This window comes from Macrotis lagotis, chromosome 1, assembly GCF_037893015.1.
Source record: "Macrotis lagotis isolate mMagLag1 chromosome 1, bilby.v1.9.chrom.fasta, whole genome shotgun sequence".
Classification (NCBI taxonomy): domain Eukaryota; kingdom Metazoa; phylum Chordata; class Mammalia; order Peramelemorphia; family Peramelidae; genus Macrotis; species Macrotis lagotis.
This window is the reverse complement of record NC_133658.1, coordinates 402,024,038-402,051,839: the sequence shown is the minus strand read 5'-3', so window position 1 is coordinate 402,051,839 and position 27,802 is coordinate 402,024,038. Positions and strand designations below refer to the sequence as shown.

At 37.8% G+C, this 27,802-nt stretch overlaps 1 protein-coding gene across 5 annotated transcripts in view; it reads right to left on the bottom strand.

Moving 5' to 3' along the window:
* Window positions 1–7,635, bottom strand: part of CSNK1A1 (casein kinase 1 alpha 1) — a 52,701-nt gene extending 45,066 nt beyond the window's left edge. For 2 of the 5 annotated variants that reach the window (XM_074212664.1, XM_074212665.1), the window contains exons 1-2: window positions 6,603–7,629; window positions 5,810–5,916 (exon numbers count right to left, since the gene is read on the bottom strand). In XM_074212664.1, coding sequence (XP_074068765.1) covers window positions 5,810–5,916; window positions 6,603–6,725 — 230 coding nt within the window. In that variant the 5' untranslated portion in view covers window positions 6,726–7,629. Of the gene's footprint in view, window positions 1–5,809; window positions 5,917–6,602 lie in introns of all 5 variants that reach the window. The other 3 variants (XR_012473777.1, XR_012473778.1, XR_012473779.1) reach the window with 3 other exon arrangements.
* Window positions 7,636–27,802: the final 20,167 nt, after the last annotated feature.

The window sequence follows — 27,802 nt, the reverse complement described above, 5'->3', positions numbered from 1 at the left end:
AACGATAAACTAATTATACATTAACATAAAATAACTTTTTCTAAGACACTAAGACAAAAAAAAATTTAGTGAAGAGTGCGAGGTATTACCTATTTTTTTGCAAATTTCTTTAATGTCTGGCTTAAGAGAAGATGATTCTGCTTCTGCATCTAATTTGTTGTGTTATTTGAAAATATATGAAAATCACAAGGACACACAATTAGAAAAAGGGAGGTAATATTTTAATAGGCAAATTACATTTTATTACTTTGATCCCCAGGGATCCTCTGAAAGGGAAGCTCTTTATTTTACAGATAAATTTATATATTTATAAATACACAAATTTTATAGATAAATACAAGTAAGGTCCAGAGGGCTAAATAGTTGCATGTGGTCAATTATAAGCACTAAGTAGCAGAGTCAAAATTAGAAGCCAGGATTTCCACCTCAAAATCTAATACTCTTTGTAAGAGCAGACTGCTGACCCTTCTAGGTTTCTTATCTGGAAGACAAATCATTCTTTCAAAATCCAATGAAAAGACCCACAATTTCATGAGAATGGTTACTATCTCCCATCAATAGGGATCATAACCAAGACCACAATTTAATACATTCATAATCTTTGGGAATTGCTTTGGCCAATAAATTCATCCTTAAGCCAAGCTGAAAAAGAACCTCTCTCTCTAAACTTTGATAAGCTGGTCCTCAGAGAGACATACATATCCCATCACCAAGTCACACAACAAACCTCTTCCTGCCCAGTTTACAAGAGCTCATGCTTCAAAGGAGTGTTGTCAACAACTCAAGGTCACCTCCATACAAAGCAAAAAAAAAAAAATCATTCAATAAGGATGCCCAACCACTCACTTTACCATGGTTCACATATTTCCCTTTTATTTAGACCCCAAAGTAAATAGATTCAGTCTTGTTATATCTGAATTCAGATTTCCCACTTCCATTCTCAACCCACATAAAATAAGGTGAGCCAAAGTTTTAGCCCATAAACTGGATATTAAGAGACTAAGAATGGGGCAGCTAGAAGCTATAGTGGAAAGAGCACCAGTCCTGGATTCAAGAGGACCTGAGTTCAAATCCAGCCTCATACATTTAATACTTAAGTTGTATGACATTGTATCACTTAAACCCATCGCCTTGCCCCCCCCCAAAAGAGATTAAGAATGAAATCCAAAAGCAGGGTTTAAAAGCAGAATTTAACTATCATAATTGATAGCAAGTGGTAAAGTCGGAACAAAGTGAATGATTTATAATCACTGACTCACTAATCAGATATGAATTCTTCTGGGGCTAAAATTTTTTACATCTGTAAAAATGGATCTGACTAGATTATCTCCTTTTCAGTTCTAAAATCTTTTATTTTTAATTATGCTATTCTACGCCACAGGTGAAAATTCACCATCAGGCATTTCATCCTGTGTTCTCCTATTAACAGGGACCACCATGACATGGGTGACACCTAATCTTCCAAGTAACCAAACAAGCATAAAGGGGATTTATGGAATTATCTACTGAAAACTTTTCTTTCACAGAATATAAAAATTTTAACAAAAAATGGCTTAAATTTTCAAGGGGAAGACACCTATTTTAATTCAAAATTCTGAAAGCACTTCTAAATTCTCTCACAAAAAGGTTCATAAAAATTAAACAATTTTTAAATGATTGAATAATGATAAAATGCAAATGTTTTAACATAACTATACATGTACTTCTATCAGATTACACATTGCCAAGAAAAGAAAAATGTAAAATTCAAAATTTTAACAAAAAATGAATCTTTAAAACTATCTTTACATATAATTAGAAAATAAGGAAAAAAATTGAATCCTTTTTTATTCCCCAGGTTTCACCCAAAGTAACAAATGTTTTGAAGACATTTAAATCAGTTAACTATTAGCCCAGATGAAAGACGTAGGGCAATGTTATTGTTGTTTCATTTTATTTCTGATCTCAACTAAGGTTATATTCCTAGAAGTCAATTCACCAATAGCATCTAATAATGATAATAACTAGCATTTATATGGTGATTTAAGGAAACATTAGAAATATTATCTCATTTCTTCCTCACAACACTGGGAAGATGGCTGCTAGTATTAGCTCCATTTTACAAATGAGCAAACAGAAACTGAATCAGGAGGTTAAGTGACTTGCCCTAGATCATACTAAGTCATATGGCATATTTGAATTTTCTTATCTTCTGAACTCCAGGTTCAATACTCTTTCCACTGCACTAAGTGCATTAAACATTTTAATTTCCATCTAGCCAGTTTGAAATTCACCTAACTACAAATGGATTGCTAGATGGGTCTTGTTCCTGAAGACCTGAAAGTGGAAAAAGAACAAGATGGAGAACTTTTAATCTCACCTTTGAATCTTAGTATAATTCCCTTCCCCAAAATCTGAAGTCTTGACAGTCATCAATTCAGTACCAGATGTCAAGTGAGGGATCACAGACTGTTAGTGCCCCCCCCCAAAATCCCAAGAGGTAGTATTTTGCTTCTGTTCTCTAAAAGGGAAGTATGCTTTTGATTCTATAAAACAGTTCCCCCAAATTACACAATAATGACCCTAACAGAGAAGAGTTTTATGTAAATCAGTGACTTACAACTCATGTTTAGGACTCAAGGCCATTTCAAATTACTTCTCAAGGATGCCATAAATTATTAAAGTTAAAAATCATTCATAAAATACACAATATATGACTTTTGTACTTTTTGAGGGAGGGAAGAGTATAGAACACAAATAAAAAATATTTCAAAGATTTGGAAATCATTATCTTGCTTAATTGGGCACAAACTGGGCAGTTGGAAAAATACAAAATATCTCACAACATCAGAAAAGGGGTTCCATCACAACATATCAAGATTAAGGCTAATCTTTCTTACAAAACCTTCCATTGAATTTTAAATATTTTTATTTCATAAACATGACTGTTTATTAAGTCCCATTTCTTCTCTTACATTCTAATTTATTATAGAACTCTGGACTATCTACCTCTGTGGAGCTATAAATATTTCTCCCTCCTAAATGGTTCCTAAAAATCATAAAGCTTTCCTTACCTAGGAAGCCAGATGGTAATTTCCACCAGCCCCACCCAATTTAACTGCCATGACTCCACCTTATTCAATTACTTGTTTAGGACCTTATGTCCTAACAGAAACTAGATGGTCATCTGTGCTGAAATCCTGTAGATCACTAACAGACCACTTAAATGGCTTACCTATTATCAAAAAATTCAGTAGAAACAGCACAGCATAGTACAAAGAACAAAGCTTTTTATCAGCTGGGTCACCTAAGTTTGAATTCAGATCTATTAAGTTAGTTAGCCAGCTGTTACCCATTAGGTATAACTAATAACCTCAGTAAATTAAAGGAACTTGACAATCTCCTCAAAATCTATGATCCCATGAATTTTTAAAAGTGTATGTTAACTTAAATCGTGAAATAAACCATCAATTTAGGAAAATGCATTCCATTTTTCATCATGAGAAGATTCTCCTTTGAAATCTCTTCAAGATTCTCATCATATGAGAAAAGTAAAGCTAGAATCATGAATTAAAATACAATTCCAGGTCCAATTTTTTCCCATTGTCCCACAATATCCTGTCAACTTCAGAAGAAAAGAAAAAAGCCCCCCCCCTTTATATTGGGAAGGGGAGGAAGGGGGATCCCCTAGAGAATGCGAATAATAGTTGCAAAGATATGTTACAATTTTTCATCCTTGAAAGAACAAGGACATAGATGAGAACACAGAGCTTTGATTGATGTTTCAGGGGTGAAGAAGAAAAGTTAAATTTTTAAATCAAAAAATGTAATAGGAAAAACAAGCCATGAGTGTTTCAATTTTGTGCTCAATGTGGAAAAAAACTGCATCATATTTTGTGATTTTCAATCATGACCAACAAAACTACACATTCAAATTTTAGTGCATTTTGTCAAGGGGGAAAAACTGCTTTATAAATTGTATTGTAAAAGAAACCAGAAAATACTTCTGCACTACTTTTCCTTCTTGAAGAATGACAAGTATCAGGTTCCCATTCTGCACAATAAATTTTCACTTTTTTTGGCCCATATGATTGGAGAGGAGAAAAGGGTTGAGAATAAATTTTTTTGTTTAGTTGTTCTCAGTTGTGTCTAATTCTTCATAATCCCATTTGAGGTTTTCTTGTTAAAGATACTGCAGTAGTTCGCCATTCCTTCTCCAGCTCAATTTACAGATGTGGAAACTGAGTTATCTAAGTGTCTGGAGATAAATTTGATTTCAGGTCTTCCTAACAACTCCAAGCCCAACACTCTATCCCCTTGGCTTTGTTTTAGGATCATTGATTTAGACCTTCAAATTCTTCAGAATTCAATCAGCCCAATTCTTTTCACATTTCTTATGTGAGGAAATAATCCCAAAATGTTAAAGAACTGACCAAAAACAAGTTACAGAACCAAATTCACCATTCTTTCCATTCCCCCTGGCTGCTTCTCACTTACAGAAGTAGGCAAAATAAAAATGGGTTGTTCTCACAATAAGAACTTAATGATTATTTTACTAACTACTAAAACCTTTTCATTTTTCTACAAAAACAACAGAAAATTATTCAAAGTGACTAGTGAATTTTCTGGTACATACATCCTCAGAATTAACATATAAAACCTCATCCTTAAGACAAGCTGACCATTACTGATAATCAACCATGTGAATTCTGCAAATTTTAATTAAAAAAAGAAATCCTTCATGTGACAAGATACAATTAGTCATTCCATTCTTTGGATTGTGGTCAAAAGGATATTCTGATGAACCCCAAATCCAAATTTTGTAAAATTCATAAAGTTTAACAGAAAAATGAAGAATAAAAAGGTTTTAAGTAGCATTTACACCTGAAATCGGCCTACTTTTTCCTGACATTGCAGTTTTGCTATAAAAAGAATTCAACAGGTTAATTTATCAAGATGTGTAAAGTCTTCAAGAAACCCAAGTTTAAATTCAGATGTTGATGCCCATTTTTCATTGGAGATAAAAGCAGTAATCCTCCTCTCTTAAAAGACATTTTACAGTTAAATGAAATTGTGGAAATAATAGTAGCCATGGTCCAACAATCTGACAATTTCACCCTTGCACACCTAGTTCGGAAACTACAAATGCATAAACGTTCTGCCACCCCTAGACCTCAGAAAGTCTATATTCTCCTTTCACAGGGACGACGCACTTTAAGGTGATGGAGAGGGGACGCAAGGAAGTAAGACTTTAACACACTAAGAGAAAAGGGCAGGAAAATGGGGTTGAGTCACGTACATCCGCCATTTTCTAAGCGGAGGAGGAAGACATGTTGGAACAAAAACACAACAAAAGAGCAGCCATTTCCCAATCCAGATCCAATAGCAGCGCTAATCGGATGAGCCTGGTCACTGAGCCTTCAAATTCACTGCCCCAGGCTGAAGTCAAGGTTGCAAGAAAATCGGCCAGGACACATAACAACAAGAATCAACCTCTCCTCACAGGAATGAAATCAACTGCTCTCTATAAACTTAAAAGTATGAAAAATGCCTCAGTAAGGATGCCGGAAACCAAAGGACAATCGAGAATAAATTTCGCCTTAAATTCACTCGAAAACATGGTTCTCAGGGGGTTGAATTGGGATCCAAAGGAAACTACAGATAACCCGAATGGCACTAGCACACAGTCACTTAAAAGGTCATGACTCAGATGTTCCTGAACACATACAGAGTGAAAGAAGTCTGATTCAGGTATTCCCGTTAGGTGCCTTAGCTGCCCACTTTCCCATGCCTTCCGCCCTTCACGGGTCATCTGACTCTTTTTTCTTACCGTATGTGGGGAATGCCAACCCCACCTTGAAGAATCTTATACAGTTTACTCTCGTACAGCAACTGGGGATGCCTGGCCTTCTGAGATTCTAGCTTCACTGCCACTTCCTGTGGGAAAACAGAGGGGATGGCATCAACACCCCCATCGGCAAGCTGGGGAGGAGACGATTTAGGGGTATAGAGGGAAAAAAATGTCAACTCAATTCGAATTTCTAGTGAAAAAAAGGCGATTTAGAAAAGAAAAAATCTTTTCTTGTATTCGCTAAAAAGCGAGGCGATCGGCCTCAGCAGAGCCTCTTCAGGCCGAGAATAAAATCACCCTCTAATGTACAGTAATAATAATAATAATAATAATAATAGTAATGGTAAAAACATCGATGCAAATATAGAAAATGTTTTCTCCTGAACGCTTTGAAATTTATTTATATAACAAACATAATCTAATGAGAGAGCGGATCGAAAGCTATCCTAGTTAAGATTAGAGAAAAACGGGGACGGTCCGGAGGGCATCTTGAGACCAAAAATTATTTTTAAAAAAATTGAAGTGTTTATGTAAACGAAAATGCACATGTATAAACACAAATATGCGTGTGTACATGTATTTGATTAATCTAGGGAATAGACTGTAGTAGATTTTAAACGGCTGCGAAGCCCCCGACCCAACACGCCTCTCCCGTTTGTTTCTGGAACCCTTTCGGGGAAGGCTCCCGAGGCGCCCCCGCAGCCGGGGAAGGGGGGGATGGTTCTCCGAGGGTCGCCTAGCCCGCGCCCCGCGGCCGGCCCCGGGGGGTTACCTCTCCGTTGGTGACGTTGATGGCCAGATAGATGTCTCCGAAGGAGCCGGACCCGATCTTCCGCACCAGTTTGTATTTCCCTCCGACAATGAATTCGGCCTTGGAGCCGCTGCTGCTCGCCATGCTGGCGGCGGGAGGGGAGCGGGGCCGGGGGGGGCGGGGGGCCTGGGCCGAGGGGGCAGGGAGGCGGACGGGCGGGTCTCACCCGGCGGGCGCGAGCCTCGGGGGCCGGCGGTGGTGGCGCTCACTCTTCTTCCCCCCCGGAATACAAAGCCAAGAGGCTCTTCCCCAGAGTCAGACGAGGCCGAGGCGTCCCGCGGGGGAGTTCCGGCTTCTCCCGCCTCGGTCTCCCGGGACGGTCGTGGCTCCGGGCCCGGCGGCTACTCCCGTGGCCCCCCTCCCGCCCCGCGTGAGCAGCTCCTCTACGTCCGGACTCGGGGAAGGCGCGATAGCGGGGCGTAGCCCACCCGCCGCCGGGTCCCGCCCGCTAGGACCCCGGTCACTCGGCCGCCGCCGCCATCTTGTTCCTCTGGCTACAGCCGACACAAAATGCCCCCAGCCCGCAGGAGCCGCTTCTTCACGGCGCGGTGGACTCTGGGAAGGGAATCGCCGGGCGCGAGACGCCGCGAGGGGGACGAGAGGAAGGAAGTCGATTGGTGCGAGTCTCGTCACACGCCGGCCGCGTCAGCCCGTCGCCGGAGGGTCTGCGCATGGGCGTCACTCACTCAGGCCGGAGAGGGGGAGGGGAGGGGCCGGAGAAAGGCCAGGGCGCGTGCGCGGCCAGGACTCGGGCCTCGGCCCGGGGCCCGGGGCGCTGGAGTCACTGGCGCGGCCCGCGCCGCCGGGGAGGGTTTGTGGCGTTAGTCATGGGCAGGCCCCGCCTCTCTCCTTCCGCTTCTCGGCGGCCTGATTTTCGGGGGGTCAAGCCCCGGAGGCGGGGCATGACCCACTCAGGCTCCCTCAGCGACGGCTTAGAAGGCCCACGCCGCGGTGTGAGACTGGCGCCGACCCCCGGGCCTGGCCCAGCCCGGCGTGGGGGGAGCTCCGGGTCTGCGGCCTCCCGAGCCCCGCCCCGCCCCGCCCCGGGGGGGGAAGCGACGCCGGCTCGGGGCGGAGGTGGGGAGGAAGCCGGCCGCCGGGAGGCGGCGACTTCTATAGAGATAGGGCGGGTCAGTCGCCGAGTCGGCCCCGACCCTCTCATTTAACACATGGGGAAACTGAGGCCCTCGGAGGAACTGACCTTCCCCCGGGGCTTGGCCCGCCGGGCGGATCCCCCGCGCGTCGGACACAGAAGGAGCTGGCGGAGAGTAGAGGGTGGCCGCTCGAGCCTCCCCGACCTTTTCCTTCCTCCTTTGTTCCTGCCCAGGTTTTGCCTCCCGCCTAACGCCAACAATGCCCGGCTTTGCGCTGCGCTTTGTAAGCGCTTCCCTAAAGGCCCCCCTGGATCTTTGCCGGGCTCCCCCCGGACGAACAACCCCACCACGTTCATTGTTCCCACAGCCGTGACCTAGGGACTGTCCAGAATGACCCGGATGAGCTGGTTTCTCTGTCGTCACCTTGCGCCCGGATCGGTGGATAAACCTCGGAACCCCTGCGAAGACCGCCGGACTGCCTTCTGTCTCTTGTAAAACTCAGAATCGCTCCTGAAAGAAAAACGACCCTGATGACCACCTCGTGGTACCCGCAGTGGCTTTATCTTTCCACTTGCCTTTAACGGGAAAAGAAATTTAAAGTTTTTAGAAATTTAAACATTTTAGAAAATAATTGATTCCCACTATGGAAATTGTACTTCTCTAGAATAAAAGGGATAGATTATAGGCCAAGTAATGGAAACCACAAAAGCCTGACTGAAAATTCAAAAATAGATAGGAAGCATAACATTTCTTTTAATTAAATACTCATAACACTACAAAACACAACAAACCTGGGAGGTAGATAGTCCCTTTTTACACCCAAGGAAATGTATCTCAGAGATAGTCCCTTGCTCACACAGTGGCTTCAGAAAACCTAAATTTGAATCCTGACACATTTTTTTTTTTAACTTTGTGACTTCCTAATCTTTATAAAGGGATAATAGCACCCACCACACAGAAGTGTTTTAAAGATTTATATGGGTTAATACTTATAAAGCATTTTGCAAAACAAAATGCTGTGTAAAATGCAAGCTATTGGAGCATCTGAAGTGTTAGAACTAGAATTTAATCTATTCAAGATGGTGTATTTTCACACATTTCTTCCAAAGCAGCTCTGAAGATAATTAAAGATGTTAGAAGGATATAACAAAACTAAATTCAATGAATACTTCAGAAGTATTTTTTGTGTTTAAAAAATTTTTTTAAAAATTAGCAAGGTGCCAGCTCTATTCTCTGATACTTTACCAAGCTGACCTATTAATGGTAAATGACCCCTTCCTTAGAAAATAAAGTTTCCCGAGGCTGCATTATTCACCCTCATCTTCAAAGTGTCCCTTTAATTTCTAGAAGTGTCCTGGTTCTCTTTCATCCATTGTTCTTCCAGACCCTCTCCAGGATACTTCCCAAGGCTTGACTCATAGGATCAGTCTTAGATTAGGCCAGAAGGGACCTAATCCAACTTCCTCATTTTACAGAGGAAGTAACTGAAGCCTGAGAGAAGTTAAATGATTTTTCTCAGTCACATACCTTGTCGAAGCCAGAAGTAGATTTGAACCTAGGTCTTTCAGGCTTCAGGTTCAACATTCTAAGATGATACCATGATGCCCTTCCTACTTTGTTTTCTTATAGTCTCTCCAAAGTAGACCCATTCTTAAGGGGTTAACTGTCATCTTGATAGTTTATACTTTTATATAATGTCCTACAATTAATGAAGAACTTTCCTAATAACCCCATAAGACAGTACAAATTTTATCCCTTAGAAAGCAGGCTGAAAGATCATGGCTTAAGCATAGTAACCCCTAGGATTTACAGATTGAGGATTTAAACCTTGTTCTTCTAAATCCCATGTTCTTTTCTACTCCACAGATGAATCCAGTTTCATGTCCTGTCAAGATCTTTCACCTAAACTCCTGTTCTGCATCACCAATTCTACTGAACTAATATATATACTTCAATATACATGCAGATAACTCAACCAAACCAAAAGTATGGTATCATTTCTGTTTTCTCTTTTCATTCCGTCCTCTGCTTCCTTCTTCACATCAAAATAATCACTAAAAAAAGGCAACATCAAGTTAAATGAGATAATATATGTAAAATGTTTTGCAAACCTCAAAGTTTTATATAAATATTATACTAGAAAATGACTGATTTGCTTATCAGAAGACCAAATTAAAATTCTGGCTCCCTCCTTAACCCATTCATTCTATCACTGCCTGTGTACCCTTAATGCCTATTCTATCTCAGAAGCCTTCACTTAGAGGGTGGCTAGGTGGTGCAGTGGCCTGGAGTCAGGAGTGCCTGAGTTCAAATATGACCTCAGACACTTAATAATTACCTAGCTATGTGGCCTTGGGCAAGCCACTTAACTTCATTTGCGATGCAAAAACCTAAAACAAACAAAAAAACCCATCACTTAAGCACTACCACCTGCTTCACTCCTTCATATAGCCTACATTTCAGCCAAACGGTCATTCCCAGATCATTCTACACTTTCTCACTTCTGTACCTTTGCATACAATTGGTTTAGTGGTGAAGATAAAACAAAATAGTCTTTGTCTTCAAGGATAATAGTTTGATGGGGGAGATTATGCCTCAAGGGAAATAGTGACCTGGAGGAGTATTTTTCTTAACTGAATGGTACTCTGAGGCTCAGTGGAACAGTTTGGCACATCAGTAGTTATGACAATGTTGATTTGATATTGGTTCCTAAAGGTGGAGGGACAAGATCAGGAAGCTGGGAACATTAGCAAATGTGTAGATCAGGAAAAATCTCATATCCAAAGATATAAGGATCATCCCCAAAATGAGAGGGATCAGGAAAGTCTTCATGTTGGAGGTACTAATATCTTCTTATAAATCTTGCCCAGCAAGTCCACTCAATATTTATTACATTAAGTATATTCTATGTGGGCAACTAGTAGCCCAGTGAATAGAGAGCCTGACCTGGAGTCAGAAAGCTCCAAATACAAATCTATCTTCAGCACCCCTTAGTAGCTATATGACCTTGGGTAAGTTATGGAGAGCTGACATGATTGGAACATGATTGAACAATTGATGAGATTGTGTGCCAGGGCTGTCCTTCATATTCCTTGGTATTTACATAGATATCAGTGTGTCACATAGTTTATCCATTTTCCTTCCCTCTCCTTATATTGCTGTCTTCAGCTGTTTTCAGGTATACATCTCCTCAATGATATATGTTTCTAGTGTGAGATTCTTTATTTGTAATCTATTGCATCCTTGATAGCCAAATGGCAGCACAGTTAAAGCTCTGGGCCCAGAGTCAGGAAGTCCTGAGTTCAAATCCAGTCTCAGATACATACTAGTTTGGGACCCCAGGAAGAGACCCAAATTTATTTTCTCAACTATAAAAATGGGTATATTAAAACCATTTACCTCTCAAGGTTTTGTTGAAGATTAAATGAAATATTTTTAAAGTAATAAGTATGTGCCAAGCATTGGGATATAAAGAAAGGAATATGATAGTCAGTGAAGCAGTTCATAATATAATGGGAGGAGATATTACTTAAAAAGATGAAAATGTTCAGGGTACTACCCAGCAGGGATGTGGGAAATGAATCTTAGGATATGAATTTCTTAAATAGTGGAGGATATATGTTCATCTTCTACCCTCTCCAATTAGAGAGAGAGGGAAATACTCCAGGAGCCCAGTCTCACATATGAACTGGATGTGCCTTAGATAACAAATCCAGCATCCAAATTTAAATACATCTTTGCCCTCAATCCTTCCCTCTTCCTAACTTCCTAAGTAGGGTATCACCATCTACTGAGGTTTGAAACCTAGATGTCATCCTTGATTCCTCATTCTCACCCTCCATATTCAAACAGTTTATGGGATACTCATTTATTATTGGTGGAACTATGAACTTCTCTAGTCATTTTGGAGAGATATCTGGAAGTAGGCCAAAAGAGTTATAAAGCTGTGTATACACTTTGACCCAGAAATACCACTATTTCCCTAGGAGATTAGAGAAAAAGGAAAAAAACTTATATGTTCTAAAATATTTATTGCAGCTCTCTTTGTGGGGAAAAGAAATTGAGGGGATGTCTTTCAATTGAGGAATGACTAAAGTTGTGGTATATGATAATGAAGGAATACTACTGTGCTATCAGAAATGATTAGCAAGTTGATGTTAGAAAAACATGGAATGACTTGTATGAACTAATGAAGAGTGAAAAAGCAAAACCAAGAGAACATTATACATAATAACAGCAAGATTGTTCTAAGAACAACTAAATTTTGAGTATTATGATGGAAGATGTTATCCACAATCTGACAAAGAACTACTAAATAGAAGTATGTATAGTATGGTTTTACCCACATATATAGTTGTGTTTAATGATAGCCTCCTCTAGGGAGGGATGAGGAAAGAGGGAGAAAAAAAAGTACATCTCAGTGAACAAAAGAAAACAGAAAAGCAGGGTATCTTTGAAAATGATGTTTATTACATGACTAAAAAAAAATAAACTGAAATGGAAATTCATGGTTTCATATTGAATCTTTTTATATTTTGTTGTGTACCTGGAAATGATCCCTTTTTTAAAATTTAAGTTCAAAATGAATTAAAAAAAACTTGTCAGTTCCTGCCATCTCTACATCCATAACATGCACCCTACTCTTAACCTCTGACACTGGTACTACCTTTGCACAGGCCTCCATCACTTCATACCTGCACTATTATAATTACTTACTAATAGGCCTTCTTACCTCGTGTGTTCCCACTTCAGTCCATCCTTAACTCAGTTTTGTCAAATTAAAGCAGGAATCTGGTCAAATCATACTCCCTGCATATAATGAACTCCAGTGATTCCCATTCCTTCTAGGATCAAACTTAAAATACCCTGATTACAGGGACTCCCTACTCTTCTAGGATCAAAGAAATCCTCTGACTTTTAAAGCCCTCTATAACCTAACCCTTTCCTATATTTGATAGGGGTATACTGAACTATAATTTATAATAGGAAAAGCTTAGTACAAATTGTTTTTTATTTTGTTTTATTGATTTATTCATTCATTTAGTTAGTTATTTTAGGTTTTTGCAAGGCAAATGGTGTTAAGTGGCTTGCCCAAGGCCACACAGCTAGGTAATTATTAAGTGTCTGAGACCAGATTTGAACCCAGGTACTCCTGACTCCAGGGCCAGTGCTTTATCCACTGCGCCACCTAGCCGCCCCATTTTTTGTTATTTTGCCCAAAAGAAGTATATGTTAAATGTGAAACCCAATAGCTATGAAAATAAAGAAGTGTAGTATTTCCTCAAAACTATGCCCCCATGCTCCTCCACAACTTTTAATTGATGTGGGGAGAGAGAAGAGGTTAAAAAAAACCAAAACTCCCTGGAGTCAGGAGTACCTGGGTTCAAATCTGGCCTCAGACACTTAATAATTACCTAGCTGTGTGGCCTTGGGCAAGCCACTTAACCCCATTTGCCCTGCAAAAACATAAAAAAAACAAAAACTCTACATATATTCCTCTAGGCTCCTGTAGAACTTATTAACTATGGTACTTATTTGACCTGCCTTGTGTATATACTGCCTTGTATCCCTAATTATCCTGAAATGGTATTACAAACTTCCTCTGATCATAGTTATTCTTTTTCATTTACTACTCCTATTACATTGAAAGTTCCTCAAGGACAGTGACTGTCTTGTACATCTCTGTTCTCTGAGCTACACATGGCCACCAACATCTCCCTAGGTCCTCTCTCAGTTGAGTTGCTCCTCTGTCTTTGAAGGGTAGCTAACTCTGAGGGAGCATGATCTCACCTATTCTCTTCTTTACTATTTATCGCCTGCTTGCTTCCTTACTACTCAACCTTTCATGGTGTCTTTGGATGTTTAGGTTGTTTAGGAATCAGTGGCTCCCTACTCCTTAGTCACTCCCTTTAGCTCACAGCAATATTTAAACATTTTTGTCCCTAGTATTAAAAATTAACTTGCTCACTTTTTGTAGTAATTTGTGAATTTTTGTAGTAATGTGACTTTAGTAATAGCCTGTAAAATTATAATTTATATCTTTTCTTTAAAAAAAGAATCAGGGCGGCTAGGTGGCGCAGTGGATGGGGCACCGGCCCTGGAGTCAGGAGTACCTGGGTTCAAATCCGGTCTCAGACACTTAATAATTACCTAGCTGTGTGGCCTTGGGCAAGCCACTTAACTCCATTTGCCTTGCAAAAAACCTAAAAAAAAAAAAAAAGGATCAGTTGAATATATGTTGAACTGGGATCCTCAGTGGAGAACCTGAGACCATATGCAACTGAGCAAATTTCATACATGTATACACACAACTATAGATATATATTTATATATACATATATCTGTAAAAACATACTATACATATTTCAATTTAATAGCTCTTTCTCTGGTTGTGGATAGCATCTTCAAAGTCCTTTGTAGTTAATATAATATTCAAAATAACTTAATTGTTCAGAGTTGTTCTTAGAACAATATTACTGTTGTTATGGATAATCTATTGGTTCTGCTAATTTCACTCTATTACTTCATTGCAATCAAGTGATTGTACAAAGAAAAGAACGAGAAATAGAAGTGAAAAAGAAGAAAGAGCTCAGAAGTGAGTCAGAGATAAAGAAGGACAGCCAGGACAGTGCAGAGCAGGTTCCTGGTACAGCTGAAAATATTAAGCAAAAGGAGGGGAAAATATGACCATATGTCTTGGTAAAAAAAGGCTGCCTGTGGAGCTGAAGGCATGTCATTCAAATTGACATTTCTGACAGTTCTATCACCCTCCTCCACCTTTTTCTTACACTCAATCCATTTCCTGAAAACTACCTACATTTATATTTTCACTTGCCCTTGAGTCCTTATGCCTTGCTTCTGTCAGTCTTCTCTGGGAAAGACTTCAACTAGTCTGATATGGAAGATGTACTGTTAGCCTTGCTTTTAGAGACTTTACAGATCCTCTAGCACAATCACTTGTTTTAACAAATGAAGTGAAGCTCAAGGAAGAAAAGTAATCTCCCTAAGGCAAACAGCACAGCAGTGCTTGAATCAAAATGAACTAAGTTTTTTTTTCCTTCAATTCCAGTGCCTTTTCTAATGGGTCTCTGATCTTCTTATCAATGACACTGACCTCTCCTAATTCCTTCAACCAGAGAATAGTCTTGTAGGTCAATCATACCTGTTCTAAGGTGCCACTATCTAGGTCCCCATTGGTATCCCCCTTAGCCCACTCTTGTTGTCCCCATATGAAGAGAACTTTTGCTGGAAACAATGTTTACTCTGCAGCAGGATCTGGCCACTCAGCAAGTTCAGACTACTGTTTGCCAAAAACAATTGACCCATCTCACAAAAGAGCATTCCAGATATCTCAGTGAAAATGCTATGATCTAGATTTCTTTTACTTTGAGAGGAAAACAAATGGTTTCAGTAGCATGGACCATCTTCCATCAAAATAATCAGTTCACTTGAGAAGTGCTCATGCAACTTTCTGGAGGGTTCCCTAAATTTCTGATCTTGAGCAGATTACTTTTAAGCCAAAAAGAACTTTGTAACTTCCTAGTTATTAGAACCTAATTATCAATGGGGGGGGGGGGGTGTTCCTCCATACCAAAAACCTTTTGGTGAGATGCTGAAAGGATTTTATTCAGGAACTCTGAGAGGTTTTCCATGATTTGTTTACTGCCTTGGAGTTATCCTTGACTTTTCCCTCTTCTTTACTCTTCATATACATCAGTTGCCAAGTCCTATATATTCTTCCTTCTAATCCTCCCATTATTCTACACTCAAAAAAAGAGCAGTTTTTCTCAGCCTTAACTATTACAATATCCCTCCTAATTGGAATCCTGGTATCCAGTCTCTGCTCTCTCCAATTCATCCTCCATTATAGGCACCTATATGATACTATCAAAACATAAATCTGTCCACAGTCCTCTTTCCCAACCCCCAAACCCCTCAATCTCAAATCAGACATCTTCAATTCTTTTAGGATAGGGCTGTCCAAACTACAACCCCCAGTTCCCTGCAGTGTGATTTTATGCAGTCCCCTGTAGGTTTACTAAATGCTTTAGTAAACAAAGTCCAGGTACCACAGAACTCTCACTAAAATAGCAAATCAAAATATATTGTTTATTGTTTCAGTAAAAAGTTTAGACTGCCCTGCTCTAGGATAAAAGAAAAATCCCAGTATTTAAGACCTTGTGCCATCTGGTTTCCACCTACCTTTTCGTTCTTATTTCATATTACTCTCCTTTAAAGCTCTTCAATTTGGTCAAACTATAATCTTAGAAATCAAACAATTCATAAATGAATTCTTTTTTTTTTAGGGTTTTTTTGTAAGGCAAACAGGGTTAAGTGGCTTGCCTAAGGCCACACAGCTAGGTAATTATTAAGTGTCTTGAGACCGGATTTGAACCCAGGTACTCCTGACTCCAAGGCTGGTGCTTTATCCACTATGCCACCTAGCTGCCCCATAAATGAATTCTTAAAGAAAAATCCTCAGACTCCTAGGGTGGAACCAAGATGGTAGAGTAAAGGCAGCGTGCTCCCAGAACTTTTCCCCTACACAACTTTAATTGTAGCCTCTACACTGACATTAAAGCTACTAATCCCACCAAAAAAAAAAAAAAGCAAAACAAGTTCTCAGATCTAGACATCATGGAGGATCCTCATTGAAGATCTTTCTCTTTGGGAATAAAGGGCAGCTAGGCAGGAGAGCAGGAAAGCCAGCAGAAGGTTCTTAGTCACAGTGCAGACAAGGCCCAAGCTCAGCTAGATAGCAGACCAGCAGGGAGGATTCCAACCCCATAAAAAGTCTGAGCCCTTGGAACACTAATATAACAGATAGAACTGGGTAGGAAGCACCCATTGCATAGGCAAAGCCTGAGCATAAAAGAAGAAACAAACTTCTGCACAGACAGCACCCTAGCAATTGATAAGCCAGTTATGAGACCCTAACCCCAGCGCAAAAAGCTTGCAATTGTACACCCTATATCCTGGGAGCAGAGCTCAACTATCAAAATGAGCAAAAAGAATAAAAAGAATGCTAACCCTAGAAAGCCACTATTCAGATAGAGATGTTAAAAATGCCATTTCAGAAGAAGAAAGTAGTGAAAAATTACCTACATGAGACATCTCAAAGGAGTTTATGAACTGGACTCAAATCTAAAACCTCATGGAAGAACTGAAAAAGATTTTAAAAACCAAAGAAGAGGAGAAGATAAATGGAAAAAAAGAAAGGGAAACCATATAGGAGAATTAAGAAAAATCGATCAACTTCTTTAAAAGTAAAAATGATCAACTGGAAAAAGAATATAACTCATCAAAAAATAAAATCAATCAGTTGGAAATGGAATACAACTCATCACAAAGTAAAATTAACCAACTGGAAAAGGAAAACAACACATTTAAAAGTAAAACTAGGAACGGCTAGGTGGCACAGTGGATAGAGCATGGGCCCTGGAGTCAGGAGTACCTGAGTTCAAATCTCACTTCAGAAGCTTAATAATTACCTAGATGTGGGGCCTTGGGCAAGCCACTTAACCCTATTGCCTTGTAAAAATCTAAAAAAAGGAAATTAAAAAAAAGTAAAACTAACCAACTGGAAAAGGAAATACAATAACAAAGAAAATAAGTCCCTTGTTCAAATCCAGCCTGAGACACTTAATAATTACCTAGCTGTGTGGCCTTGGGCAAGCCACTTAACCACATTGCCTTGCAAAAAAAACAAAAAAAAATAAGACCCTCAAAAATAGAATTGGACAATTAGAAACTAATGGCTCCATGAGACACCAAGATTCCATCAAACAAAATCAAAATACTGAAAAAAAAATCAAAAAATGTAAAGTACCTTTTAGGAAAAACAAATGACCTAGAAAATGGATCCAGGTGAGTTAATTTTTGAATTATTGGACTATTCAAAAGCCTAGATAAAAAAAAAAAACCCTGAAAAATATCTTCCAAGAATTATCATGGAAAACTACCCAAATTATATTAGATCAAGAAGACAAAGTAGTCCTTGAAAGAATACGAAGAACACCTCCAAAAAGAAATCACAGAATAAAAACTTGAAGAAATTTAATGACCAAATTCCAGAATTGTCAACTAATGGAGAAGATAGTACAAGCAGCTAAAGACAAGCAATTTAAATACAAAGGAGCACAATCAGAATTAAACAGGACTTATCAGCTTCAACATTAAAAGATCAGAGGGCCTGGAGTATGATATTCCAGAGGGCAAAGGACCTTGGATTATGGTCAAAAATTAACTACCCTGAAAAATTCAGCATTTTCTGGCAGGGGAAAAGATGGATTTTCAATGAAATAGAGGACTTTGAAATTTTCTGATAAAAAGACCAGAACAGAAAATTCAGTGTTCAAATATAAGGCTCATGAGATGAATTAAAAAGGGAAATGGAAAGGGGGGAAACAAATGCTAGTCCAGAACATTAAACTGCATACATCCCTACAAGGGAAGATAACACCTGAAACTCTTGAGAATTGTATTTCTCTTAGAATAGCTATTTAAAGGATATAGGTATAAATGAGAGATGAATCAAGGCTGATTATGAGGGTGGTATTTCCTATTGAGGCAGAGGGAAAGAGAGTACTTATAGATTCTATACATAATTAAATCATGAAGTGACCTTACTTTACTAGATACTTTAGTTGGGGGGGGGGGGTTTGTGTAATAGAGACAGAGGGTAGGAGTGCACTTAAAAGGATTGGACATAGAGCAGGAAGGGATCTTGCCTTATTCCATATTCCATACTTTCATTAACCAGGGCTATAATGATATAGTTGGAGTAATATAGGGACAGAGGGAGAGATTGTATTTAGACCATAAAGACCATGAAGTGATTTTACTCTGCATGATGCTTTAACTACAGAGGGAATAAGAAGGTACTGGGGCAGGAGTTAGGTGGGGAGGAACAAACAGTTCATGATGATTTGGCTTTGTATGATGCTTTGGCTCCTGACATGGAGGGTACTTGAAAAGAGGGGACAGTATGAATCAATTATAATTTCATGTGATTTATGACTCTTGAGAAGTGTATTCTAATGGGACAGAAGAGAGGAGTACTTAGTGACTATGAGGCAATGTTGCATTGATAAATCAAGCAATCAATTAACCTTTGAGAAAAGGTACTTCAAGCAGTACAGACAAAAGAGGGGTAGTAGGTAAAGACAGGGTTAAAAACGATAAAGACATGAAAAGGACTATGTCAAGAAAAGGCTAGGCATTAGTGAATAAATAACAGCAGGTGAAGAGGCACAAACACCAATAATAATGGGGGGGGAGGGAAGGTGTGAACACTTGATTAACAAATCAACAGATTTGGTCTAAAGAAGGAACAACATACCTTCTCTGTTGGGTTTAAAAAATCTATCCTACTATACATGAAAGTTGGGAGGGGGGCAGGGAAAGAAAAAAGGGGAAGAAGATACTGATAAAAGGGAAAGTAAAGGTAAAAGTAAAGTTAAAAAAGAAAAAGGGGATAGGGAACAAATTATTGATGAGGAGGGATAAGAGGAAAGTAAAGAAAAAAGTATAAAGAGGAAAAGATAGCATTGAGGAAAATACAGAATTAATAAACTTAATTGTAAATGTGAAGCAGAAGCAGATAACAGGGGCAGCTTGGTGACACAGTGGATAGAGCACTGGTTTTAGAGTCAGGAGGATCTGAGTTCAAATCTTACCTCAGGCACTTAATAATTACCTAGCTGGAATTGCCTTGGGCAAGTCACTTAATTCCATTGCCTTACAAAAACCAAAACCACAACCAAAAAAAAAAAAAAAAAAAGAAACAGCAGAATAGATTAAAAACAAGAATCCTATGATAGGTTGTTTAAAAGAAACATATTTGAAGCAGAGAGATATACACAGGGTAAAGGTAAAAGGTTGGAACAAAATATGTTATGCTTCAGCAGAAGTAAAAAAAATCAGGAGTAGCAATCCTGATTTCAGACAAAGCAAAAGCAAAAATAGATATCATTAAAAGGGATAAGGAAGGAAATTATATCTTCTTAAAAGGCATCATAGGCAATGAAGTTATATCATTATTAAACATATATGAACCAAGTGGTATAGCATCCAAATTTCTCTTAGAGGAGAAGCTGAATGAATTACAAGGAAACATAGACTATAAAAGTATAATAGCAGGGGACCTCAGCTTCCCTCTTTCAGAATTAGATAAATCTAATCATAAAATAAACAAGAAGGAAGTTAAGGTGATTATTAAAATCTTAGAAAATTTAGATATGATAGACTTCTGGAGCAAACTAAATGAGGAAAGAAAAAATATACTTTTTTCTCTGCCATACATGGCACCTATACCAAAACTGACTATGTACTAGGGCATAAAAACCTTACAATCAAATGCAGAAAGGCAAAAATAATAAAGGCATGCTTTTCAGATCATAATACAATAAAAATTACATGTAATAAAGGTTCATTGAAAAATAAACCAAAGGGGTGGCTGGGTGGCATAGTGGATAAAGCACCGGCCCTGGAGTCAGGAGTACCTAGGTTCAAATCTGGTCTCAGACACTTAATAATAACCTAGCTGTGTGGCCTTGGGCAAACCACTTAACCCCGTTTACCTTACAAAAACCTAAAAAAAAAAAAGATAAACCAAAATTAATTGGAAAGTAAATAACCTAATTTTAAAGAATAAGTGGTTCAAACATCAAATCATAGAAATAATCAAAAATTTCTTCCAAGAAAATGACAACAATGTTATCATTCCAAAATTTGTGAAATGCAGCCAAAGCAGTTTTTAGGGGAAATTTTATATCTCTTAATGTTTATATGAATAGCATAGAGAAAAAGGAGAACAAAGAATTGGGCATGCAAGTAAAAAAACTAGAAAAAAAACAAATTAGGGGTGGCTACGTGGTGCAGTGGATATAGCACCAGCCCTGGAGTAAGGAGTACCTGAGTTCAAATCTGACCTCAGACGCTTAATAATTATCTAGCTGTGTGGCCTTGGGCAAGCCACTTAACCCCATTACCTTGCAAATTAGAAATTCTGAAAATCAAGGAAGAAATTAATAAAATTGAAAGGAAGAAAACCATTAATCTAATAAATAAAACTGAGTTGATTTTATAAAAAAAACTTTAATTAATCTGATTAAACAAAAGAAGAATACCAAATTATTAGTATCAAAAATGAAAAGGGTAAACTCACCACCAAGGAGGAGGAAATTAAAGAGATAATTTGGAGCTATTTTGCCCAACTGTATGCCAATATATTTGACAACTTGAGTGAAATGGATGAATATTTTCAAAAATTTAAACTACTCAGATTAATAGAAGAAATGAAATGCTTAAATAACCCCTTTTCAGAATAAGAAATTGAAGAAACTATCAATAAAATCCCCAAGAAAAACTCTCCAGATCCAGATAAATTTACAAGTGAATTCTACCAGATATTTAGGGAACAATTGTGAAAGGTTGTAAAAGGCGAATCAGAACAAAAGGAAATCAAAAACTATGAGAAGGTTAAAAAAAACCCATGGGGCCGCTAGGTGGCACAGTGGATAAAGCACCGGCCCTGGAGTCAGGAGTACCTGAGTTCAAATCCAGCCTCAGACACTTAATAATTACCTAGCTGTGTGGCCTTGGGTAAGCTACTTAACCCCGTTTGCTTTGCAAAAACCTAAAAGAAAAAATCCCTAAAAAACCCATAAATTAACTATAGTTATTGGGAATTATAATAAACATTCAGGAAGGAATTCAATGCAAAGTGTCATTAATAACACAGTGAGAAAGGGCAGCTAGGTGGCACAGTGAACAGAGCACTGGCCCTGGAGTCAGGAGGACCTGAGTTCAAATCTGACCTCTGACACTCAATAACTACCTAGCTGTGTGACCCTGGACAAGTCACCCAACCCCACTGCTCTGCAATAAAACAAAACCAAAAAAAAAAAATGTCACAGTGAGAAAGAGAAATTATTTAGATATTTTAAAATATCAGAAAAAACTTCCAAACAAAAGATTTGTATTCTTTTATTTATTTTGTTGTTATTGTTTTATTGTTATTTTTACAAGGCAATAGGATTAAGCGATCTGCACAAGATCACACAGCCAGGCAATCACTAAGCATCTGAGGCCATCTGAACCCAGGTGCCCCCAACTCCAGGGCCAGCCATGTAAGAATCTTAAATAAAATTTTAGCAAAGAGATTACAAGTTATTACTAGGTTAATACATTATGATCAGGTAGGATTTATACCAGATTAAGAAATAGAGTAATAGACCAATCAATTAAAACAGGTAAAAAAGAAACAATAGTAAATGATAGTAATCTATAGTTTGTCAAACTCAAAGATATTAGCTTCTGGGAAAAGAATTCACTATTTGACAAAAACTGCTAGGAAAACTGGAAAATAATATGGCTCTTTATCTCACCAAATACCAAATATCAAAATAAGGTCAAAATGGGTCCACTATTTAGACATAAAGGGCAATACCATAGACCCATTAAGAAAGAGATCAAGAAATAATCTATTGGATCTATGGAAAGGGGAGAAATTTATGACCAAAAAAAAAATGTACCACAGAGTACATTATAAATTGCAAAATGGATGATTTTGACTATATTAAAAAAAGTTTTTGCATTAATAAAACTGATGTAGCCAAGATTAGAAGGAAAACAAAAGTCTAGGAAATAATTTTCACAGCTGGTGGTTTTGATAAGCATCATATTTTTAAAATATATAGCAAATTGAGTCGAATTGATAAGGTTACCAGTCATTCCCCAGTTGATAAATGGTCAAAGGATATGAACAGGCAGTTTCCAAATGATGAAATTAAAGCTACATATAGTCATATAAAAATTCCTCCAAATCATTATTGATTAGAGAAATGCTAATTAAAACAGCCAGGAGGTACCACTTCACACTATCAGACTGACTAAAATGACAAAAAGGCAAAATGATCAATGTTGGAGAGAATGTGGGAAAACTGGGATTTTAATGCCTTGTTGATGGAGTTGTGAACTAATCCAACCATTCTGGAGAGCAATCTGAAACTATTTCTAAAGAGCAATAAAACTGATTATATCCTTTGATCCAGCAATACTAGGCCTATATCCAAAAGAAATCATAGAAGATGAGAAAAAGTTTCACATGTTCAAAAATATTTCTAGTAGCTCTTTTTGTTGTAGCAAAGAATTAGAAATTGAGGAAATGCTCATCAGTTGGGGAATGACTGAACAAGTTATGGTATGTGGATGTTATGTAGTATTTCTTTTCTGTAAGAAAACATGAATGGACAGACTTTAGAGAAGCATAGAAAGAATTACATGAACTGATGCTGAGCAAAGTGAATAGAATCAAGAAAACATTATAGACATTAACAACAACATTGTGACTTGATCAGCTATGATGGATGCAGCTCCATTCAATGGTTCAGAGATCTAGGACAATCCTGGAAGTCTTGTCATGGGCAATGCCATCCATATCCAGAGTGGGGGAAATATCACACACAAAAAAAACCCCCACAGAATCTGAATGTATACTATGTTCACTTTTTTAAAACTTCTCTTATGTTTTTCTTCCCTTTCCTTTTAGCCCCAATTCTTTTCCCTTAGTCCTAATTTCTCATATATAAACTGACTAATATGTAAATATATTAAACACAAATGTACATGTATAACTTTTACCAGACTGCTCATTGCTGAGAGGAGGGTGGGAAGGGAAGTTAGCTGAAAAATGTGTAACTTATGAATATGCAAGAGTATAAATTTTGAAATATTTCCATAATATGTAATTTGAAAAAGAAAAAAGAAAAGAAAAATACCAAGACCAAATGAATACACAAGTGAATTCTACCAAAGTTCAAAAAACAATTCCGACATAAATTATTCACCAAATTGGGGAAAGAAGAGTTCCTGCCAGTCTTTTTCTATGAGACAAATAAAATTCTAATGCTTTCATCAGGGAAAGCAAAAGCATAAATAGAAAACTATAAACAAATAACTGATAAATATTTTAAATTAATTTATAGATTCAATGACACAACAATCAAGCTACCAAAAGGTAACTTTTTAGAACAAATAAAAATAATCAAATTTATCTGAAAGAATAACATCATGGAAAAAGTAGGAATGAGAGGAGCTTAATCGTTATCAGGTTTTAATTATACTACAAAGCAGTGGTCATTATTATTAGTTTAAAAAATGCAGGAAATTCAATTAGTAAAACAGGTTAGGGACATGAAATCCAGAAGCAATAGAATATAGAGTTTGATAAACTAAAAGATTCCAGTCCTGGAAGGGCAACTCAGTATTTGATAAAAACTGCTGAGAAAGCTCAAAATCAATCTAACAGAATTTAAGTTTAAATCACCATTCCACCAGAATACCAGAATAAGCTCTAAATGGATATATAATCTAGATATAAAATTAGAAGAGCAAGGAAGGTGATATACCCTTCATAACTATGAATAGGGAAAGAATTTTTTGCCAAGCAAAGAAGAGAGAAAAAGTCAGGAGATAAAATTAACAATTTTGATTGTAAGAAATCAAAAGTAATTTTTCCCTAGAAATTAAATCAATGAAGTTAACATTCTAAGACAATTATTAATCGGGAAAATCTTTGTGGCAAATTTCTCTCATGAAAATCTAACACTCAAATATTTGGGAATTGATACAAAAATGTAAGAACAAGAGACATTCCCCAAAAGATAAATGGTCAAAATCAATTTTCAAAGAAAAAAATAGATTAAGAAAAATCATAAGAAAAAACAAGAGAAATGAAAATTAAAATAAGGTTGAGCTTCCAAATTAAATCCCAGATAATTTTTCCCTCCCCCCCCAAAAAAGGAAACTGACGGTTGTTCTAAGGATTATGATCCGACAGTCATACAAATACAATGTTGATGGGACTATGAAAGAATACAGGGGATTTCCATTCTTTTGAAACCTTTTGGTCCTACTGGTACCACTCATTTTCCCCCTCTCACATATAGAAAAAGCTACCTCAGAAGACTATACGGACAATTCCTTCTTGACATTCAAATGAGTCTCTGTTTTCAATTCTATGCTATCTTAATTTAAATCAATCCCATTAACTCCCAGTTCCTATATGGTATATTTGCCACTGGGCCTAAGGTTTAGAGGAAACAGTTCTATCCTTTCCCTGCTTTTCTTTCTAACCTTTGTTCTCCAGAGAGGATGGAATGGGTGATTCAAATTATCCTGGAACTGCTTTGTGAAAGATGTCCAAAACAGATTGGGGAAAGGAAGAACTGGATCTTCCCAGTGTAGATCCTTATACTAAGGGAGATGTATATTTGTTTAGTCCCTGTTGCAAAGGCAATGGACAACTGGAAGCAGTAGGGTATACTTTCACCCCAACAAAGATCAATTACTCTCAAATGTTTATATTGCCCAAAATCTCAAAAATAAAAATGTCTTTGATTGGACCCTTTGAATACCCTGTGTATTTAGCCTTAGGATATAATTCATTAGGGTTACTCTAGCTCTTTCTAAGGTTGATGAGTTTTTAGAAGATTTATTTTAGTTAACATGTCTCCTGGCCCTCTCCACTATCATAACTTTATAACTTGAATACAAATATAGATGGAATGATTATCAAATCTGAGGATGACATGAAACTGGGAAGGATCATTAAAATAGTGTTAATAGATTTAGGAATTGTAAAAATCTCCACTGGTTTGGAGATTGTACCACACTAACAATGAATTTTAAGATAGATGACCGTAAAATCCTATAGTTAGATTTAAAAAAATACATGGGGTGGGGGTGGGGGAGACAGAACCAAGATGATGGAATAAAGGCAGGAAATCCCAGAAGCTCTTTCCCAGACCACTCCAAATACCATTTAATTATAATTCCTTTTTATTTTAGTTTTATTTATTTTTATTTTTTGTTCAAATGATTTTTAATACATTACTAAAATACATAATACCCCCTCCCCCCCAAAATATAGACCCTCATGAGCAATAAAGTAAAGGAAAAAAATTAAAATAATAATAATAATAATAATAATAATAGGGGCAGCTAGGTGGCGCAGTGGACAGAGCATCGTCCCTGGAGTCAGGAGCACCTGAGCCCAAATCCAGCCTCAGACACCCAACAATCACCCAGCTGTGTGACCCTGGAAACATGGGAACTCTACTGAAAATACAGGACACATGGCCCTGGTCTGCCAGGCCAGCAAAGCTGACCCAACTGTCACACTGGAGCTCTCCCACCAGCTTAGAAAGCCAAAAGCTTCTGTGGCTGTTCTCAGGTTAATCCTGGATCTCACTCCACCTCCCCTGCACTGGCTCTCTGCTCTTTGCCCCCAGCACACCCATATTCCCCTGAGACAGACCTTGTTGGTAGATATTCTTCTCTTTGGCTCTTTCTGTATTTTTGTGGATTTGAATTCTGTTAAGAGGCTTGATTCATATTAGCTCTGAGGCAAAGTAGGAGACCTTAGGACAGTGACTGGCTTCTCCCTGCCATCTTGGCCATGGTTTATGTTTACTTTTACAAGAAGACTATTGCAGTAATGTGAAAAATAAATAAAGGGAAAAATGCATAAACATAGGGTTGGAAGGACAAAGCTAGATAGCATTTCATATAAAAAGGTTGTTCAATTTCAAGTATAATATGAACTAAAATTACTACAAGATAGCCCCCCAAATGAACACAATTCTATACTGAATTAATAAAAGTATGTCCATGATGAGGGATGATTTCACTATATTTTGTTCTGGTTAGATCACAACTGGAAAATTTTGTTCTAACAACGTGTCACATTTTAGGAAGGATATTGACCCTAAAAAATTAGAATACTAGATCTTTGGACATCAGTGATGGGTTTTCATGGAAAGAGAAGTTATATTTATTTACATGATTGATCTACTTTGTTTTCTGACAAACTGCCATTTTCCAGTCAAGTAAGTCAGACCATAGTCCCTAGAAATAACAGTGCCCCCCAGACCAATGGTCCTAATACCAGCCTGGACCCCCAAATCCAATGTCTATAGAAGCAACATTTTTCTAGATATTACCTAACTAATCTGCTGGGACCTGTCTCTCAGAAGCCACAGCTACTAAAAATGTAGGAAAGAAAGTTTTTTGGCATTGTCAAATGATCCAACCACAGAAATATATGTATATTTTTTATCAGTGGAACTTGATATCAAAGATATTTAAGAAGATACATTACCATCCCGCTTTGTACTGCATCCAAAGGACCACTACAGTTTTCTGTCTAACTTGTAGCTTAATGCTCTTCTATGCATTGTCTCCCTTTAATGGAATAGGAGCTCTTTGACAGCAGGACTCTTACCTTTCTAGTCATATTTCCAGCACTCAGCACAGTCCTTGGCATGTAGTAGGTACTTAATAATTACTACATTCACTCATTGTCTGTGTCTTTGGAAAAGATAACTAGGACTAATATCTCGAAGTCACCAAGAAGTAGGTTGTGGTTCAATGAATATAAGGGAAAACTTCCTGATTCTTAGACTTATCTAAAAACTGGAATGGACTGCTTCATGAGGTAGTAAATTCTCCAATTCTAGAGAGAGAGAGAGAGAGAGGAAGGATGAGTCAATAGAGGTTCAGACTAGATAACTTTTGAGCTTCCTTTCCAAAGTTTCTATGACTAAAAAATTTCATAGATTTCATTTTTTCATATGTTACTGAAAAAAGTCCTACTTTGGGTTATCATTGAAGTTACAAGTTGGGAAAACTGTACAAGTTTTATTGATAAATATCCTGATAAAATTATTATTAGCATTATAAGAAATTTTTAGGAGGCACAGGTAGGAAATCTTTTTCTAAAAAATTTTTTATGATAGAAGATTAATGTCATAGATTGTATTTTGTACAGCCCTATCTGGATGTAAGGAGCATAAATCCAATAATCTTCATGGGTCTTTTGACTAAGAAGGTCATCTAATTGGAAGCAGGTGGCTCAGTTCCCACACCTCTACTCCAGCAAAAAAACTAAAAGTAATACCAGACCAAAATTCAATGAACAATTATAGTAAGTGACTTATTTACCCAAAACTGCATAACAATTCAACCAGAAGGCAATAGGAAAGAGATCTGACCAGCAAATAT